Here is a 12,886-nt window from a genome sequence, read left to right on the forward strand (position 1 = left end):
ATACCTATTTATGAAAACATATTACATGTAAGAGGATCAATTCAGGTTAAAGATAAGGTTGAGTGATAGCCTGATAGGCCAGTCAGATTATATTTATCATAATATATTACTTATAAATACAAATACATAGCTTAGATTTTCAATATAGCTTAGAGACAGCGCCCCCTAACTGGAAACCAACCTAGGACCATATATAACAAGGATGACAACATCCATAAAAGCGAAGCATTGAAATGGTGGGACAAACGGACATTAACACTTATATAGTGTCAGAACTGAATAATCAGAATATAAATGTATAAGAATCGAAACAAAATTGTAAGTAAATTTGTTGAAAAACTGCTTGATACAGGATAATGTTTATGCACACATATTTACATTTTTTGGACTTGATTATAGAGTTGCTTTGCTTATAACATTATACTTTGTTGTCCCAAAAATCAACATACCAAAAATCAGATCAATCGGATGATTAAATCACATAAAAATTTGTTGTTTAAAAAGTAAAAAAAACAACATGTTTAAAATAGACCTACGGACATTTTGGTGATGATCATAGAGTTGCTATGCTTTCTAAATCGTACCTAACTATTAAAGGAATTACCATGCAAAATTTGAAATCGATAGGACAATTCTAACATGCCTAAATTAACGAAAAAAGTTATCCGTTACGGACGGACCCTAATTACAGAAAAGCTTCGCTTTTAAAAATTGAAAATAAATAGCCTAATCGTTGTAGTAGAGATTATATACTAGTAGCTTGGGCTCTGTTTTTAAAGGGAAATCTAAAACCATCCTATTATTTTAATTTTAAAAAAACCTTAATCCATATGTGGAACATAATTTAATTTTCTTATTAAATTCAATTTTATTTTAAAAACAAATATGTAAGGATGTCTATCAGAAATTTTCAAACGTTTTCCTCGGCCCCGGGGGGTATTTCTATATTTGGAAGTGGGGCCCAACATAAGAAACTAATGGGTTAGTTCACATCACAAGATGTGTGTAGATAAAAAAAACAAGGATGAGAACATCCATAAGTAGCGAGACACAAAAGATGTTGGTATACAACTTAAAATTATCAAGTAAAGTAAAAAGAATGGACTGAAATGAAGTTAGTTTAAAGTAGATGTAGTAAATGCCTAAAATTTTAAATAGAAATCGAGAAAATTACATTTCCCTACAGAAATCATTTCAAATCAAGTACGGAAAATGAAGGGGTAACTATGTATATCGTAATTTGGATTGTGCATCAATGTATCGTCCAACATCTTATTTCTTTAGATCCCGGGAATAAATGTAAGAAAATTAATCATTATAGACATAATTTCTTCAATGTTGTAGAGTTACTACGCTACGCTATAAATCATTAAAGAAAAACCATAACAAAGCAATGATGTCATGGCATGTATGCTAGGTTTTAATTGAAAAAACACACACAAATTGTTACTTTCTTTATATTTTTAGTAGCGAAGCTAATATATAATTCTAATTGATAATATGTCAGTGCCAGAAACGTTTTTGAGGGAAAATTTTTTTAATCAAACTTCTGGCAAATATCCGCATGTCTGTTTGTTTGTTTTCCAAAAGAAACATTTAACAATTAGTTTCATGAATAATTAAACGTTTTCTTTAACTAATAATATTTTTTGATTATTTCAAACTAAAAACATGTCATATGTGGTAAATTAAAGAGTAGCTTTTGTTTAGTAAGATCATCAAATGATGTCATACATGCACACACACACACACACAATAACTCACACACACACACACACACACAAACGTATAAAATAGTACGCTGCACTTTTTCCTAGACAGCTAACATTTTCTACATGTATGCCCAGTTTATTTTCAAACATTTTGTGGTTCTACTTTTTTTTATAAGAAGAGATCGTAAGTGATAAGACAATAGATGATAGATCAATGTTCATCCACATTAATAAACAAAAATATATCTTCAGTATATTTAAAATTTTTAAAAGTTTGGAAACAACAAAAGATCCTACGAATAATATAACAGGGTTTAAAACTTTGGGTATCAGAGTAATTTACAGTCCCTTTCTTTCCTGATGAAACATAATTATGGATGTATGATACGTGGATCCATTGACAGGGTAAAATTTATCGTCAATATGAGTTGCTAATATGGGCCTCATTTATTCGTCAGTTCGCACGTCCAGTTTCAGGGGAGGGGATGGAGTATGGGGTTGATTTTTTTTTTTTTTTGGGGGGGGGTATGATTATTTAGCCAACTGAAAGTATTATTTTAATTTAGTACAAGAAAATCTTGTGCAACATCCAAGTAATTATATATCGATTTCCATAAGTAAGATAAAATTTTAAAAATCTAAGGAAAATAAACTGGGCATATAGTCATCTTAACCAGAAGGACGCCAAGATGGTAACAACGCATCTTTACATTTAAAAGATAGATTAATAATAGAGTATTTTAAACATGTTTTATCTGTCAAACAAGAAAGTTGGATTGTATTTTAAGATAAGTAGAAGGAATTTTTGCGGGTAATATATTTTTTAATGGCGGGGGCGGCAAATCTTTATGGAAGGTTTTAACCAATACCCCACCTAAAGGATAAAATCTGCCAATTACTTATATTAAGCTTCTATCTGTCATTTTCGGGATCTTAATGAAGAAAAACTCTTACTTTGGAAATATAATAATTACTTGTATGCATATAAACAAAAAACATCTTTAATTAGCGAGGCACAAAAATTTCATGGATGAACCAATTTACAAAGTGACTTCAAGAAAAGATGTTCAGAAAGAGAGAATATGAGATAAAAAATCACAAAACTTTGGAGCATGTCTGCTATCACACTTTCCCCTCTAGCGTTACAGACGGACTGACGAACGAACAGACAGTGTAAATTATGAATTATCAAATATAACAGACAAATATAAATAATAAAAACTACATTTGATTCTTTACTATTTTGATATAGATGAAATAAAAAAAACATGTTCACTCTAGTTTTCTACCTCTATTGGCGCGCGTCGCAACCAAAAATCTCCTCCCACGCACAAGGCGCATAAACCGCAGTGTTATTTAGTAAGCTTCTTTTTCTACCATGACTCATTTCAGGGGGAAATATTCTCTTTCGGGTTTCTGTATTATTATGCTAGTAGCAAAACTATTCTATAATTCACTTTGTCTGGCCGTTTGTCCGTCCGTAACGATGCGGGGGAAAATGATATTTTCTCAGATACTATGAAGATTAATACTATTGGCTAGAAAGTTTGTCCTTTGATAGTTTGAACCAACCAATCAATAAACAATAAAATTTTTAAGATTTTTAGCCAACTAATGAGAGAACGTGTTTATGATTCTAGCCTCTAAAGGGTGAAAGGGGAGGTCATGGAATAGCCTAAAACCATCTTAAGACATCAATAAAACTTTATAATACAGTTATATCGGACAAACATTTTACGAGGTCTTTAGCTTCAGACAATAAAAAACTACTATTATATAATGTAATTAGTATAGTATAATAAATCAAAAGAGAAATTTTAGTGAACCATATTCATCCCTATTGGGAAGCATTACTAAAAATGTTCTAGAAGGAAATTGTAAGGATATATATACTCAGACAAACCATAAACAATCAGTTCACAATAAACTTCCAGCACAAACAGAATCTCAAAGAGAAACTTAGAATATAAAAATGAAAACTGTTGTTAAATCTGGAGTTTTTGATCCTAGGGAATACAAAAAGGTAAAAAATGATTATATAATCCATAATTTTAATTCATTGATTATTAAACGTTTTGCCTTATATGCTAGAAGCGCATCCGCTAGAAATGTAATATTTTAGCTTTTTTTGTAAAATTTTGTTAAACATAACCAAAATGAAAACAATTAGTTTTGAAATAATTTCTTAAAATCAGATCAAGAGTACAATTTCGTAAATTTCATAAGATATTTTAGTTATCTATCTATTAAACCAATTAAAATACTATTTTTATCTATTCAGAATGATTCAGATTGGGCTAAGAAAAGGAAACCCGAATACATGGGTCCTGGAAGAATTATTTATACCAGAGAAGTCCAAGAGGATGATAGATATGATAGATTTACACGTCAAGACAGAGTTGCTCAATATAGAGAGAGGGTGAGTAGATGTATAGATAGATAGATATGATAGATTTACTCGTCAAGATAGAGTAGCTCAATATAGAGAGAGGGTGAGTAGATGTATAGATAGATAGATATGATAGATTTACTAGTCAAGATAGAGTTGCTCAATATAGAGAGAGGGTGAGTAGATGTATAGATAGATTTGAACGGACATTGTACTGTTATACTAGTCCCCAAAAAATGATAAAATAAAAATGTTATCTCAATCGTATTGGCATAAAAGCAGCATAAAAGTACAAACTAACAATTTTTAGAAAATAAAAATACATATCAAATAATAATCCACTAAATTGCCCCTTATGTAGTTTTAAATTATTAGTTAAAACGTTTTAAGAGTTCGGAACCAACCAATTTTCAGAATTAAATCACTTATATAATTTTATGCAAAATCAAACATATAATACTTAGACTTTAGTTGATTTTTAACCTATTTAAATAATTTTAGCTAAAGTCTCAGAGCAAGAGCCCTGAGCCCGAATACCGTCCCGAATACGATGACGAACCTGCAATGGAGCACTTTGAGGAGAGGCCAGAACTTATCACCCCTGAACCCGAGAGAGTTATGGAAAGAGAACCGGAAATGTTGGCCCCCGCCGCCCCGACTAGAACCAAGCCTGACCTCTGGCCCAAGAGGGTTAGGTCCGATATTACCGCCATGTTCAGATAAACATATTTTCACAAACCCAGGGATTCTTAGGGATAAGACAATGGACAATAATTTGCATGATATATTTCCTCATTAACTAAAATTTTAGTTCAAAAGTTAAATCACTTTTAGTTTAGAGCCAACCAATCAAAATTCAATAAAAGCGCCCAAAGTTTTAAGCCAACAAATAAGAAAGTGTTGTTATAAAACTTTGGGTACCAGTGTAAATTGTACAGCCCAATGTCCTCTCCCTCCCTGAGTAAAACATCATAATCTTGCCCATAATCATTTTTGGAATAATAACTAAATTATATAATTAAGATTATAAAATTATTATGCTTTTAATATAAATAAAAATGTGATATAAATTGAAATTTACAAGAAATATATACTTTATACATTGATATTGAGTTATTTTTTAATATAATAAATATTTGATAGAATATTTTGTATTATATATACATAGCTGTATCTATCTATCTATTTATATCTGTCTGGACGGGTATGCTCATACCAGCACCTTACCATATGACCTATCTATCTATACATAGTTGTATCTATCTAACTAATTATACCTGTCTGGACGGGTATGCTCATGCCAGAACCCAACTACATGTCCAAGCTCGTGAACCACGATACCAAACTTATCACAGTTTTTTCCTAAAAGTAACAAAAGTTACATTAATCCTTATATAAAAGTAACAGGATGTCATCTTCTGTGTCCGTCTGTCTGTAGCTTAAGATATCTTAACCACTGGACCGGTAAAGTTCTCCTTTACAGTGAAGCTCTTTATATGTCCATGGAATGTTTATAACTATTTTGGGGTAGGGTACCTCCACGCTGACTAGAGAAATCATTCATAAAAAATTCAATATTAAATGAATAAATCATCTACAATACAAAGTAGAATGATGTCTGTCCGTCTGTCTGTCCGTCCGTCCGTCCGTCCGTCCGTCTGAAGCTTAAGATCTCGGTAACCACTGAACCGATCGGATTCTACTCTTCAGGATATATACATATTGGTCCTGTGGTGGTTTTAAGCTATTTTCTTGGGGAGTAGGACACCCCCAACCCCCCCCCCAAAAAAAAAATCCCCCCATTTTTTTTTCTTTTTTGAATTTGATACTGTTCCAGTCCAGGGCAGTTCCAATTTTTTTTTCCTGAAAATTTTGAAATTGATACTGGGGCAGCTCCAATTTTTTTTAATTACCTCTTTGGGCAAAGCCTCTAGAAGCTAGGGGCGAAGCCGCTAATTTAAATATAAAAGAATGATTTGTGGGATCATAACGGATAAGACAATGGACAATATTTTGATGTGAACCCTTACTTATTATAAATAAGTACCCAAAAATTTATCTAAGACCCAAAGATGTCAAGCAAGCTAAAAAGAACTTTGTCTTCCAATGTCCTCTTCCTCCCTGTAATATTTTAAGAATTATATAAATTTTGGAAGTCATCTAAAATATTTCAGGGTTAAACTTAAATGTGTAAATATTTTCAAATATGAAAAATTTCAATTGAATCACAATATTTTAACCATTTCAGTTCAAGAGAATTTTTAAATTGTGGGTTTATTGTAAATGTATGTGTAAGTGTGTGTGGGTATGTGTGCCTATGAGTTAAACAGAAACTAAGACTTAAAATCTAAAGTTAAAAGTTGAAATATATCTTGGATAACTAATTGTTTTAGTTATCAGACCGTTGATTGGATTACCTTTGTCTTTAAGTTCTAACTGTGCATGTCAATAATTTGACCATTTTTTGGTTAATTTGTAAACCTTGTTCTATTCAGAGATCTTTAATTGACCCAATATCGCACAATGGACAAATAACCCATTCTTAAGGGCCAATATTATTGTTGAAAAAGTTTGAACAAACCAATCATGATTTGATAAAAGTTCTTGAAGTTATTATGCCATAACCTGTTCACAAATCTTTTAAAATTTACAGGCCACTGATCTTCCTGGAATTAATATTTATTTCTAGAATCCATTCACCTGTCCCAGCTTTAGATAAGGAAGAGTCAAATCAAAACAGAGTGGTGTATCCAACCCTCTGAAAATATAATGACACCCCTCTTGTCATTATTACACCCCCTTCAAGTTCACATTACAACACCCCTTTCGATTTTGATTCAATAGAGATTTCAAACTTTCTTGCACCCCTTTGGAAAACTCTGTGCACGCCACTGAGTTGAAGCAGGATTTTTAATAAAGATTCACATATTGACCTAACCAATATGCTTAACAATATAGAGTATTCAAATACAGTCAGGTATGACGAGGATATTGAACTGTAAATTACACTGGTACCCAAAGTTATTAATCACGTACTATCATTAGTTAAGTTAAAAATATTTGGTACTTTTATTAAATCGAACATTGTCTTATCCCTTAAGATCTCGGAGTGAAATACAGAATTTGAAATCTTTTCTCTAAGATCTGATTTACTGACACAATGAGAAGATGATTAAAGTCCCTGCACAGATTATGACGTCATACGATAAAATAACCAATGAGAGGCCAGCATAAATTTTATCATTGGTCAATCACAGTGTGTACTGGCCTCTCATTGGCTATTCTATCGTATGACTTCATAATCTGTGGAAGGACTTTAATCTTTACACAATGACTGTATTTTCGTATATAGTCTAAAGCTTGCAGACATCCAACTCTATTATATACAAATTATTTATGAAAGTCCTTATCATGCATTGTATAGTAATTAGTTGCAACTGTTTATTTAATAAGAAGCTTTTCTATAATTAGGGTAGGTCCGTCCATCCGTCCGAGACGGATAGCTTTTTTCGTTAATTTATTCATGTTATAATTGTCCTATCGATTTCAAACTTTGCTGGTGATTCCTGTAGTAGTTTTGTACAATTTATAAAGCGTAGTAACTCTACAATCATTACCAGAATGTCAGTACGTCCATTTCAAACAAGTTGATTTTTGTACTTTTTAACAAAAAAAATTATGTGATCTTAAAATCCGATTGATCTGTTTTTTGGTATATTGATTCCTGGGACAACCAATGTACAATATAATAATCGAAGCAACTCTATAATCAAGTCCTAAAAATGTAAGTATGTCTATAAACATTATCCTGTAGCAAGCAGTTTTTCAACAAATTTACTTACAATTTTGCTTCGACTCTTAAACATTTATATTCTGATTAATCAGTTCTGACACTATACAAGTGATAATGTCCAATTGTCCGACCGTGTCAGTTCTTCGCTTTTATGGATGGTGTCATTATTGTTTGTTTGTTACTCGTTTAGTAAGGTATTTTATAGATTTTATATGACAGACAAGAATTGTGGATAATTCAAGAAATTATATAACATCCAGATTTGAAAAGGAAGCAACCAATATAAAATGTTAGTATCTATAAACTTCTGGGATTTTAGGGATAAGGCTATTGACAAAAATACAAATCAAACATTAAACAAGGATGACAACATCCATAAGTAGCGAAGCACAAATCGTCGATGGAAATGACCGTCAATGTTGTTTTGTTCAAACGACGGAAAATTTAATTTTGATATCTTTAAACGAAAAACTTTTGAAAATTGGACCATAAACACCAAAGATATGGGGGAAAATGTGGAAAATAAAAAAATAGCCTAAAACCTGCAAAAAAAAAGCCGTCCGACCGCCATTGATGTTTTATAGTTAATTGTGCTCCTTAATGATGGAAATGTTGTCAATAAATTTCAGCATTCTATCTTTTATAGGAGCTGAGTAAATCCCATTTCCCCCATAGCGTGACGGACGGACTGACGGGCAAAGTGAATTATAGGTAGCTTCGCTACTAAAAACCCAACTAATTAACATTTGATAGAAGTGCCCAAATGTTTAAATTAACGAATGAGAGAACATGTATATAAATCTTTGGGTACTAGTAAATAATTTGCAGCCTAATGACCACTTCCTCCCTGATAAAATTAGAAACGGAAATACATTTAAAATGTTATAACTTGATATATGATGGAAGAAGGAAACATGAGATCAGAATTTGATATATTATTTAGATAAAATAATACAAATAAAATACAATTGTAATTATAGGTCAAACACCCTTCATTAATTTATTCATTTAGATAAATTTATCTATTCAATTATCAAATCGACGATAAAGAGGAGGGTAGGTTGTGCTAAAATTCTGTAAAGGTGTGAGTTTTATGGCTTAAAAACAATAGCAGAACAATAATAATCACTAAATATGAGTATTACTTATTGAAAAGAACTATAGACAACAAAAATTTAAGTTAACGATACCTGAAAATTGCTAATAAAACCTGAAAAATTCACTGAAAGCTTTGCTAATGTCAAGCTAACAAAAATAAATTTTTAACATATAATACATAGAATTACCATGGACAATCAAATAATGTTTTAAAAATGGATATCTTTGAAATAATTGGCATTATTTGTAATTTTTGAAACTCTTTCCAATAATTTTTTTTATAATTGTCAATTTTGTTATTATTGTCCGTTTGACATTGGCGAAGCATTCGACGATTTTTTAGATTCTTAAAACAATTTTTTTTAACTTAAAAAAAATATCGCTGCATACAGATAGATAGACATCCTGTTACTTTTAACAAATCATTTAATTTAAAATAATTTACCTATAGAAATAGCTTGAGGTCCATTACCACGTTTTCCAACGAATGAACAGCAGCCACAAGGACGTTCTGGAAAAGAAGAAAGTTTAGGTAGGATTCCCAAATATTCCTTCTAATTGCTTGCACTTTTTTGGAAAGCTTCATAAATGTTTTTCGAGTGGTTTAAGGCTATTTTTCAGACCTCCCCTGCCCTTTTCTAGAGAGTAGATACAAAGCAACTTATTATATAAAGTTTGGTTGGTTTCAGGTCATTTTTCTGCCCCTTCAATTCAATTGATTAAAGATCCCCTAGAGCAAAGTGGAAAAGCTGCTAGTTAATACATAAATAAAACTAAATCTAAAGAGTATATAACCAGTATTGCATAGTAAACAGTGTATCTAGACACCTATACATAAATAAAAGAGATAAAGTATGTAATATATCACAATATATCCTAGATAAAAGATTTCATGGATATGGCATCTTAATAAAAAAAATTATCAAAATATTGTTATAATTAATTGCCTAGTTTACCACAGAAACACAAACCCTTCTTGAGTACAGAGTAACCCTGCAGGATTAGGCGACTTAAGTCTTTGCAGGGTTAGGACTCCTGCAAGGGATTACACAATTGCCCCCTTTCTTTATTCAATTTATTTAAACAAAAAAAGGATGAGACGATGTTTTCTGTGCTCGCTACAATCTTTAAGGGAATGCACCACAGAAAAGTTTTTTTTTGGTAAAATACCCTTATCTCCGAGAAGATACACTTTATTTATATATTTACCATACTTTTTATTTTCTATTGAAAGTAAATATTATTTAAGACATGGGAAAAAAAGAAAATATTCTGGAAATCAAAGATTATTTAACAATAACCAAACAACACAAGGATACTTTGACTTTAGGTTGGGTGAGGTTAAGATATATAACTCAGGGGTGTTAGGAATTGTTGGGTTTGAGTTCCAGTGTTTGATAGACAATCTGTGGAAAAGCACCCAAAAAATTTATATTTTGTAAAGAACAATGATTTACCTGTAAAAACAATCCAGTTTGGATGTTCAGCTGTCCGCTGGACAAACTGTATACAGGTATAGTTCTCCCAGTGCCGCATAGCTTGCTTGAACAGGGCCTACATAGATAGATATAGTTGGATAACAAGGTATAAAAGATAGATGGATACATGATTTTATTATTACAAACTGGATACAGGTATAGTTCTCCCAGTGTCGCATAGCTTGCTTGAACAGAGCCTACATAGATAGATATAGTTGGATAACAAGGTATAAAAGATAGATGGATACATGATTTTATTATTACAAACTGGATACAGGTATAGTTCTCCCAGTGTCGCATAGCTTGCTTGAACAGAGCCTAGATAGATAGATATAGTTGGATAACAAGGTATAAAAGATAGATGGATACATGATTTTATTATTACAAACTGGATACAGGTATAGTTCTCCCAGTGTCGCATAGCTTGCTTGAACAGAGCCTACATAGATAGATATAGTTGGATAACAAGGTATAAAAGATAGATGGATACATGATTTTATTATTACAAACTGGATACAGGTATAGTTCTCCCAGTGTCGCATAGCTTGCTTGAACAGGGCCTAGATAGATAGATATAGTTGGATAACAAGGTATAAAAGATAGATGGATACATGATTTTATTATTACAAACTGGATACATGTAATAGTTCTCCCAGTGTCGCATAGCTTGCTCTAACAGGGCCTAGATCGATAACTATACACAAAGTTAGATAACATATAGTTAAGCAGAGTATCGATAGATAGATAAATTTACACAGAGATGAATAACAAGGCCTAGCAGATAGATGGGTACATGTTTTTATTATTACAAACTGGATACATGTAATAGTTCTCCCAGTGTGTCGCATAGCTTGCTTGAACAGGGCCTAGATAGATAACTATACACAAAGTTAGATAACAGATAGTTGAGCAGAGTATCGATAGATAGATAAATTTACACAAAGATGAATAACAAGGCCTAGCAGATAGATGGATACATGATATTATTATTACAAACTGGATACAGATATAGTTCTCCCAGTGTCGCATAGCTTGCTTGAACAGAGCCTAGATAGATAGATATAGTTGGATAACAAGGTATAAAAGATAGATAGATGCATAGTTTTATTATTACAAACTGGATACAGATATAGTTCTCCCAGTGTCGCATAGCTTGCTTGAACAGAGCCTAGATAGATAGGTATAGTTCTCCCAGTGTCGCATAGCTTGCTTGAACAGAGCCTAGATAGATAGATATAGTTGGATAACAAGGTATAAAAGATAGATAGTTGAATAGTTTTATTATTACAAACTGGATACAGATATAGTTCTAGTGTCGCATAGCTTGCTTGAACAGAGCCTAGATAGATAGATATAGTTACATAACAAGGTATAAAAGATAGATGGATACATGATTTTATTATTACAAACTGGATACAGATATAGTTCTCCCAGTGCCGCATAGCTTGCTTGAACAGAGCCTAGATAGATAGATATAGTTGGATAACAAGGTATAAAAGATAGATAGTTGAATAGTTTTATTATTACAAACTGGATACATGTATAGTTCTCCCAGTGTCGCATAGCTTGCTTGAACAGAGCCTAGATAGATAGATATAGTTGGATAACAAGGTATAAAAGATAGATAGATGCAAAGTTTTATTATTACAAACTGAATACAGATATAGTTCTCCCAGTGTCGCATAGCTTGCTTGAACAGAGCCTAGATAGATAGATATAGTTGGATAACAAGGTATAAAAGATAGATAGATGCATAGTTTTATTATTACAAACTGGATACAGATATAGTTCTCACAGTGTCGCATAGCTTGCTTGAACAGAGCCTAGATAGATAGATATAGTTGGATAACAAGGTATAAAAGATAGATAGTTGAATAGTTTTATTATTACAAACTGGATACAGATATAGTTCTAGTGTCGCATAGCTTGCTTGAACAGAGCCTAGATAGATAGATATAGTTACATAACAAGGTATAAAAGATAGATGGATACATGATTTTATTATTACAAACTGGATACAGGTATAGTTCTCCCAGTGTCGCATAGCTTGCTTGAACAGAGCCTAGATAGATAGATATAGTTACATAACAAGGTATAAAAGATAGATAGTTGAATAGTTTTATTATTACAAACTGGATACAGATATAGTTCTCACAGTGTCGCATAGCTTGCTTGAACAGGGCCTAGATAGAAAAAAGTTAGATAGAAGATAGTTAAGCAGAGTATCGATAGATAGATAAATTTACACAAAGATGAATAACAAGGACCAAACAAATAGATTATTAAATATTAAAAATTCAAAAGAAGTATACTTCTTCCAGTAACGCATATATTGAAGGGCCAAGATAAATATTCAAAAAGATCCTTAAGTAAAAGTAACAAGATGTGTGTCTGTCTGTAGCTAGATTAGGGCTTT

At 31.9% G+C, this 12,886-nt stretch overlaps 2 protein-coding genes across 3 annotated transcripts in view; one reads left to right on the plus strand and one right to left on the minus strand.

Annotated features, from left to right (window-relative positions):
• Positions 1–12,886, minus strand: part of tok (tolloid-like protein 1 tolkin) — a 118,394-nt gene that overhangs the window by 63,291 nt on the left and 42,217 nt on the right. For both annotated transcript variants that reach the window (XM_080152366.1, XM_080152367.1), the window contains exons 18-20: positions 10,450–10,546; positions 9,438–9,503; positions 5,379–5,463 (exon numbers count right to left, since the gene is read on the minus strand). In XM_080152366.1, coding sequence (XP_080008492.1) covers positions 5,379–5,463; positions 9,438–9,503; positions 10,450–10,546 — 248 coding nt within the window. The remainder of the gene's footprint in view (positions 1–5,378; positions 5,464–9,437; positions 9,504–10,449; positions 10,547–12,886) is intronic.
• LOC145313105 (uncharacterized) lies at positions 3,574–5,207 on the plus strand. The gene is made up of 3 exons (XM_080152368.1): positions 3,574–3,735; positions 3,994–4,131; positions 4,603–5,207. The coding sequence occupies exons 1-3, from the start codon at positions 3,685–3,687 to the stop codon at positions 4,822–4,824; spliced, it is 411 nt and encodes a 136-aa protein (XP_080008494.1). The 5' UTR covers positions 3,574–3,684; the 3' UTR covers positions 4,825–5,207.

This window comes from Acartia tonsa, chromosome 3, assembly GCF_053477335.1.
Source record: "Acartia tonsa isolate MP-2025a chromosome 3, ASM5347733v1, whole genome shotgun sequence".
Lineage (NCBI taxonomy): Eukaryota > Metazoa > Arthropoda > Copepoda > Calanoida > Acartiidae > Acartia > Acartia tonsa.